Genomic DNA, 8,290 nt, shown 5'->3' on the forward strand with positions numbered 1-8,290 from the left:
TAAATAGATTTAGGATGGTTTAGGATGGTTTATCATTCTGTGAATATTTCTACATCCTCTACTCCAAAAACACCAAACTCACTGCCATCAAATTAATTCTGACTCATAGCAACTCCTATTGGGTTTCCAATACTGTAAATCTTTATGGAAGCAGACTGCCTCATCTTTCTTCCACAAAGCAGCTGGTGGATTCAAACTGAATTTGGTTAGCAGCTGAATGCTTTAACCACTACACCAGCAGAGCTCCTTCTACCCTCTACTAGTAACTAAAAAATCAGTATTAGTTGAAAAATTTAGGAGTTTTGGAATCTGGCCACAAAGAGTTTTACATGGTCTTTCACTTCCTCTGTCCTTCCCATAAAGTCTTAGTTCTTCCCATCAGCTGACTTTTAGGGATTCTACTTTCTGAGTTATGAAAAAGGAGTGGGGAAGGTAGAGAGTTCGGGCTGTACTACCTTTGAGAGTGAAACGCTGTTATTAAAACACAGTGAAATTGAAACTTCAAATGGATAACCTGCTTTTGTCTGAGTCAATTCTGGCTCACAGTAACCCTTTAGAACAAAGTAGCACTGCCTCATAGGGTTTCTAAGGCTATACGTCTTTAGGGACGCAGACTGCCACATCTTTCTCCTGTGGAGTGGCTGGTGAGTTCAGACCACTGACATTTTGGTTGGCAGCCAAGTGCTTAACCCCTGTGCCACCATGGCTCCATTTCAAATGGATAGCCTCCTCAGTTTTTAATGAGGAAATACCTTTATAGCTTACTTTCGACATTCATTCATTCATTAATATTTAACAAAAGAAATGGGACCAAGGTTGTAACCAAACTAAGGAACATGACTAATTATTAGCACAGACCTGTAGTCCAATCATCTGAACCCCAGTAGAGAGCTGCTATTTTTATACCACCATATCTTCTCTTCCCAGTGTCCCTCCATAGGGTTGAAAAGTACACCTTCTGCATTCATATGCCTATGTCCAAATTCTAGCTTGTTATTAACCCTTCTTTGCCTCTGTTCTTTTATCTATAAAATGGCATGGCACAGAGTGAGGTGTAGCCATTCAATTCCAGGCATCATGAAACTTCAAGAGGTAGGATGTTTGGGTTTATCCAAGCAACTTAGTTTTGTGCATCTGTGCGTAGAATCTTTAATAGCATTTTAAAGTTATATCAACAAAAGTACATTGTGGTCTAATGCTTGCTGTCCAATTAACAATTTGCTTGAACATTTATAACCACAACGGTGGCTTACCATGACAATGAGTAATAAATAAAGTCATTGCTTTACAAATGGACCATACTTCAGTTTTTCATGACGAAGAAGAAACTGCCTACTGACAGGCTTTTTGTTGCAGGTGTCCTTCAACTTTTAAATGTGGAAATTCAGAACTTTGGATCACCACAGTATTCATCCATTGAATTCACTAACGTGTCAGTAGGATCCTGGATAATATCTTCTACGATACACAAGAGCTGCGGTGTGGGCATTCATGCAGCTGCCAGCCATGGCATCATTTTGAATGACAGCATAGTATTTGGGACAGCAGGCCATGGCATTGATTTGGAGGGTGAGGCTTATTCTCTCACTAATAACCTTGTGGTTCTGACAATGCAATCAGCATGGTCCACCTCTTGGGTGGCAGGAATCAAAGTGAACCAGGCAAAATATGTCAACCTCCGTGGCAATGTTGTTGCAGGCTCTGAGAGACTTGGCTTTCACATCCGAGGCCATAGTTGTTCCCTTACTGAAGCACTTTGGTCTGACAATGTGGCCCACTCAAGCCTTCATGGCCTTCACCTCTATAAGGAAGATGGACTAGACAACTGTACAAGAATTTCTGGCTTCCTGGCTTTCAAGAACTTTGATTATGGTGCCATGCTACATGTAGAGAATAGTGTGGAGATAGAGAACATCACTCTGGTAGACAATGCTGTTGGTCTTTTGGCAGTAGTGCATATGTCATCTGCTCCACAGATCTCCATCAGAAATGTACAGATTGTGCTTAGGAATTCAGTCATTGTGGCCACTAGCTCCTCTTTTGACTGCATTCAGGACAGAGTTAAACCTCACTCAGCCAACTTGACATCAAGAGATCGTGCTCCTTCCAATCCACGTGGGGGTCGAGTTGGTATTCTGTGGCCTGGATTCACCTCAGAACCAAACCAGTGGCCTCGAGAACCATGGCACAGAGTGAGGAATAGCCATTCAATTCCAGGAATCATGAAACTTCAAGGTAGGATGTTTGGGTTTATCCAGGCAACTTAGTTAAAGTTATATCAGCCAAAGAGTACAGTGTGGTCTAGTGCTTGCTGTCCAGTTAACAATTTGCTTGGTCGTTTATAACCACAGTAGTGGCTTACCATGACAATGAGTAATAAATAAAGTCATTGCTTTACATTTTGGAGAGCTTTCACAGCATTTATTTAATTGGATCTTTGTAGCATTTCTCTTAGCTGTTATTGTTCCTGTTATACAATTGAGGAAACAGTTGGAAGTTGTTCCTTGTCTGAAGTTGCTTGGTAGTTGGTGGGGTACCTAGGAGTAAACTTAAAGTCAAACCATAACTTATGTAGTTTATCTTCTATTAGATCTCTTTTGTAATATTGTACATATCTCCCATATACTTACTCTCTTGTAGTTGGTTTAGTTTATATAAGTTATATGAAGTATAAATTTTCATTAAGTCTTTGATAAAAAAGATGCACCCTTAAGACTTTAATGTTTTAGAATGCTTTTTTATTTTGCCTGATGTCCATATCTTGTGGAATTATAGATCTTTTAAGTAAAGATTTATGCAAGTTCCTGGAATTGTCCTGGACAGCTTAAACTAACTCTTGGACATGAATTATTATCAGAGATCTTACTTGTGCAATCTGTATTTGTAGTTGGTGATTTGTATGATACAATGTTTTACTTTTTAAAAAATTTTCAGGTGTCACCTTTTCTAGTTTTGTAAAGAGTTGCTATAGTGATGACATGGATGTCTGCATTCTGGCAAACGCAGAGAACACTGGAATCATGTACCCAGTCACGGCAGAGAGGACAAGAATGCTAGACATCAAAAATAAAAACAAGTTCTTCTTTCCTTCATTACAACCCAGGTACCATTTTAGTATGTATAGGAGGCTGTATTTATGAAAAACTTGGCAATCTTCAAATCCCTGTACATGTTATATATAAAAAGAATAAAATCATCAATGGGTATAGCAGTGAGTCCTTCTAGAAAGATATAGTAGATTGATTTAGTGGCCCCAGTACTTTGTCCCTCCCATACACATGCAGTTTGATATATGATTTTTGCAGTCTGTTTCTCAACTTTCTTTAACTAACAGGAAGGGCAGAAGTGATGGAGTGCAAATTCCAAATCGAGGCCTCCAAAGGCTTTGCTTGCTTCCTTGTGTCCTCTTGTCATTGTGGCTTCACCACATGATGAAGAAGCTCAAGCTAGTCTATTAGTCCTGGAGGGTAGATAAGGGAGTGGGGAAGTTAAGAGGGAGGGGATTGGGTTGCTTTTTATTTTCCTTCACTTTGGGGAAAACTCCTTTAATTAGAAAAAAGTAATCAAGAGAAATCACCCTAATGAGAAAAGTTCGTGTGTTTGACCTAACATCATCTCTCTTTGATGACCATTCCTGAGCCATTTTAGTTCCTAAACACAATTAGGTCTGGACTCTGTGCTGTTCTGTCATTTTTCTTCTACTATCTAATTTTCCTTGTGTTCATGTCTTACTTACAGGTGAAATAGTTATAAAGTTAAATGATAATAGCATCTGACTTTTGTACTGTTTAACACCTGACACATGATTGCCATACAATACATATTTAATATTATTACTAATGTTACCTAACAGAATTAGATCAGGGGAGTAAAATAAATTCTCTATACTTCAGTGTTGAAATTACCTATTAGTTGTTTATGTACCTTATTTGACTCTAAATTCCAGAAGCACAGGAGCCATGTCTGTCTTTATCACCATTATTTCCCCCAAACCTATCGCTAGTAGGTTTTCAATGGATATTTATTGAATGAGAATCTCTATCTTTGCTTTGTCTATAGTACAAATATAATTGATACTTACAATGATAATCCTAAAATACTAAAAGGCTCTGAAGTACCATAAAGAAGTGATTATATTATGTTCAATAGATATTAGAGTTAGGAGCATTTTATTCTATCTTGTTTCTTAGAAAATTAGCAACCTCTGTGAAGATTGCATTTCCAGATAATCTAGAATATTTAGTTAATAAGAAAGTCTTTCTCTGGGAAAGGAGTTATTCTATACAGAGTTTAATTTCCTAACTATGTAACACATTATTAATAATAAAATCCTGTTAAATTTCTTTTTCAGAAGGTCAAGAATCAATATGTTTTCTTCTTGCTGCTTACTATGAAATGAGATAGTTGCTCTCCCTCTGTCTTCACAGGATAGATTTAGGAACAGTGGTCTGCCCTGAATTGGATTGTGAAAGTCCAAGAAAGTATCTCTTCAAGGATCTGGATGGGAGAGCCCTGGATCTGCCTCCACCAGTTTCTGTATTTTCTAAAACAGAGGCAGAGTGGACTGGATTGTTCTTCAACACAGGTCAGTTGTATCTAAATAAGAAAAGGGAGCATTCATGTGAAGGAAGGCTTTGCTGTTATGACAAGTGGGAACAAAATACAGCAGAGGGGAACTAAATGAACTTTAGAGTGCGAATTTGTGCTAATATGTTGTCCAACATACCTGCCTCACAGGAATGTTGCGAGATTATGTCATAGCATCATTGCTGTGCCCTCCATGAAATTGCCTGTGTCCATGCCAAAGGTACAGATTCCTCTGCCCAACTCCGTGTACAAGTAGGGAAAACAGCCCTGTCACGAGCTCTGTCACTTGGGCCTAGAACAGCATTCCTTTTGCTTGGTATTTCACAATGTCTACCATGGAACTAGCTCCTCTGTCTTCCAAGTCTGTGTTTCTTTTCCATGAGGGTTGATTCTTCTCAGATTTCGTTTCTGGCCTACTTTGTAAATTCTGAATGTAGCAATGTCCCAGGATGGTGCCCTCAGTCTTCTTTCTTTCTGTCTCCGATCTTGCTCCCCAGGTGCCAGGTTAAAATGCCAGCTAATGCTGATAACTTCTCATTTGTATATCCAGCCTAGACTCAGCCTTGAATGTTTGGCTTGTGTATCCAGCTGATTCCAGTGGGAAGTATAATAGGCATGTCAGACTGAAATGCCAAGTAGGATTCTTGATCTCTGCTCCATCTACAACCTGCTTCTTGACTACTTGTCCTGCCTTAATAATTGATACTACACTCCCACAGTTAAACAAAAAAACTTAGGAATGATCCTTTATTTTTATTTTTCTTAACCCAAGCTCTCCCCTTTCTCATTCCCTCCACCTCATTACCTTCTAGCCTAGCCATTATCATCTCTGAATTGATAAGGATAAGCCTCCTAGTCTTTCTATTACTCCTGTACCTATAGTCTGTTCTTCACACAATAGTGATAAGCCTCCAAACTTGGGTTTCTTCTACTCCTATATGCTGTAGTCTATTCTTCACACAATAGTCAGGATGAACTTTTCAACCTTCCAATGGCTTCCTAACCCTCTTAGAATAAAATCTAAACTGCAAGCCAAAAAATTCTGTAGTTTCTGGTTCCTGATTGGCTCTCTCACTTGGTCTCCTGTGAAACTTCTTTTATTTACTCATCTGGCCTTATTTGATTTACTTTTTGTTATTAGGTGCCATGGAGTCGATGCTGACTCATAGTGACCCTGTGTGACAGAGTAAAACTGTGTCATAGGGTTTCCTAGGGTCAGATCACTAGGTCTTTCTATTGCAGAGCCACTGGGTGAGTGCAAACCACTAACTTTTCTGTTAGCAGCCAATTGTTTAACCATTGCACCACCAGGGCTCCTTGCTTTTCTTTCTTCTTTCTTATTTTTCCTCTAATATGCTAAGCTTGCTCCTACCTCAGGGCCTTTGCACTTGCTGTTTTCTCTGTCTAGAATATCTTATTTTCACTTTTTTGCTGAGCTGGCTCCCTTGGTTCCAATGACAACTCCTGAGAGAAGTTGTTTCTGCCCATCCTACCTAAAGTAATCATGCTATCATTAATCTTTACTATGCCTGCTTTATTTTCCTTCAGAGTTCCACTACCTGAAGTTATAGTATAAATGCTTGTTTGCTTATTGATTTATTGTTTTTCTCTTTAGAATGTAAATTTGGCGACAGCCAGTACTTTGTTCTGCTCATTTACATGTATGTTGTGGATTCTCAACAGATATTTGTTGATTAATCAGAGGAAAGAATTATTAACCAGGGAGAGTATTAATGCTCTTTGTCCCAAATCATGCAAGGAATAGAGAAAGAATTGAGATACCCACGTCATTGGCTTAAAGATTTATCTGAAATAGCTTTTAGCCCTGCAGACATTTCAGGTATCTTTTTCCTTGTTTCTACCTTTCTTCCACCTGAACTACTGCTACAAACTATTCTTATAGCATTTGAAATATAATTTTACATAAAATTCTTGTAATTCCTATAAAATTTTAGCCTTGAACACTTTTTCATATTTCTCTTAAAAATTTTCATGTGTTGAAGGCTTATCTTTGCAATGGGTTGACAAGCTGTGGGGACTACAGTATAGGTTTTTAAAAGTAATGAACATAGTGCACAAATAATCATTTTGATGTGTTCGGTAGAATGAGCAAACTCGTTTTTTGCATGAAAGAATAAAATTTAGGGACACATATGTAAATGAGAAAATATTTGGGAAGTAGAAAAAGAAAAAAATAGACTACTCTCCTATTTACCACCAGATCTATCCAAATTATTTTCTACAGTCAGTTTTTCCATTGATTTTAAGATTCATCTCACTATTATAGGTAAACATCTTGACACTTCAAACTAAGTATATGAATAATTTGGAGGCTAGTCTTAACTGGGGTTTTTGGTAATCATCATGCTTCTCTGGAACTGGTAAGAAGGTTTAAAGAAAATCACATTTCATTGTAGTCGAAAAGAAAAAGAACTAAAAATGTGTTTTACTTTGACTTGCCCTAGAAGCAGATCTCAACATAAAGTTCAGAGTACAAGTAGTTTATGTGGGGGGTAATCACAGGAAACAAATGTAGGGAAGTGGGGAAGTGAGAGTAGGAACAGGAATGAAGCCAGTAAAAGATGTATTATCAATGAGTTCAAGTCTGAGGGGTAACTCTGGAAGACTATGGGGTATATGCTTCAAAATTATTTCAGCCCAGCAGTGCAGAAGCTAATATATTTCTACTTCAAATCCTCACACATCGCTGGCTGAGGGCTGCTTCTGAGGATGTTTATCTCTCCAGCCTTTGGCTTTCCCTGAACGTGGGTGCTTTGCTCCCATGGCTAAGAAAAAACTCTTAGAATAGAGTCGCAGGTTTGTGCAGTAAGCAGTATTTGGTACGTGAAAGTGTGTGCCAAAGACATATGGATGTGGCATCAACAGCATCTGTTAAACAAATAGAAATTCTAAAATGTTGACCAAGTGTTCAGTGTTTAATAATAAGACTGTTCTTTAGATGAATCTTAGGTGTTTGCTGTGTGGCATAATATGCTATTTAGGCTTGTGCTCTTGTTGCTGATTGTAATGCTGGTATATTTTGTTTTTCTTAGTTCTCTGTCTTAGCTGTGAAATGTGATTCAAAGGTAAAACTCTGTCAGGTATTATAACATTACACACCATTTTACTATCAGCATGTGTGTTGCATGACTGGCTATATATGTGGAAATATGTGTGACTGACTTCCTTAAACTCCTGATGCCTTAAAGCTTTATAACATTTAAGATGAAGTGGCTATGGGTACTAACTGCAAGGATTCTTGCAGTGGAGTCTGCTGTTTACTGCACTAAAAAACAATCTGTGTCCTCTTGCAGTGTAGGATGACAGCACATAGCAAACAGTGCCTTCTGGGTGCTAAAAGGATTGTAGTATTTTCCCTTGACTTCAAAAATACGAGGATATTCTCTTTCCCATAATTCAAATCCATTTTTTATTTTTCAAACCACTCTTTCCTATGCTGCTTTCCAATTCCTGTCCACAATCTAGTGAACAAGAAATGCATAAATTGAATCAATCACAAGAGAACTAATGCCTATTTTGTGTTATCTTTCCCTCTTCAACATAATAATCTATGATCCTTATATAGGGTTGGCAGACAATGGTCCTATAAGTTTATGTGAATGATCAGAATCCCCAGGTGTATAGTACAGCTGACAAGGGGCTAGGTTGTGGTCACTGCTTGGTCACAGCCAGCTACCCAGAG

General features: G+C 38.2%; 1 protein-coding gene across 1 annotated transcript in view; it reads left to right on the top strand.

Annotated features, from left to right (window-relative positions):
* PKHD1 (PKHD1 ciliary IPT domain containing fibrocystin/polyductin) overlaps positions 1-8,290 on the top strand; it is a 774,619-nt gene that overhangs the window by 568,341 nt on the left and 197,988 nt on the right. The window contains exons 57-59 of the mRNA XM_007936280.1: positions 1,357-2,235; positions 2,935-3,103; positions 4,428-4,585. Coding sequence (XP_007934471.1) covers positions 1,357-2,235; positions 2,935-3,103; positions 4,428-4,585 — 1,206 coding nt within the window. The remainder of the gene's footprint in view (positions 1-1,356; positions 2,236-2,934; positions 3,104-4,427; positions 4,586-8,290) is intronic.

This window comes from Orycteropus afer, unplaced genomic scaffold, assembly GCF_000298275.1.
Source record: "Orycteropus afer afer isolate SDZICR_OR568_19922 unplaced genomic scaffold, OryAfe1.0 scaffold00034, whole genome shotgun sequence".
In the NCBI taxonomy this organism is placed as follows: Eukaryota; Metazoa; Chordata; class Mammalia; order Tubulidentata; family Orycteropodidae; genus Orycteropus; species Orycteropus afer.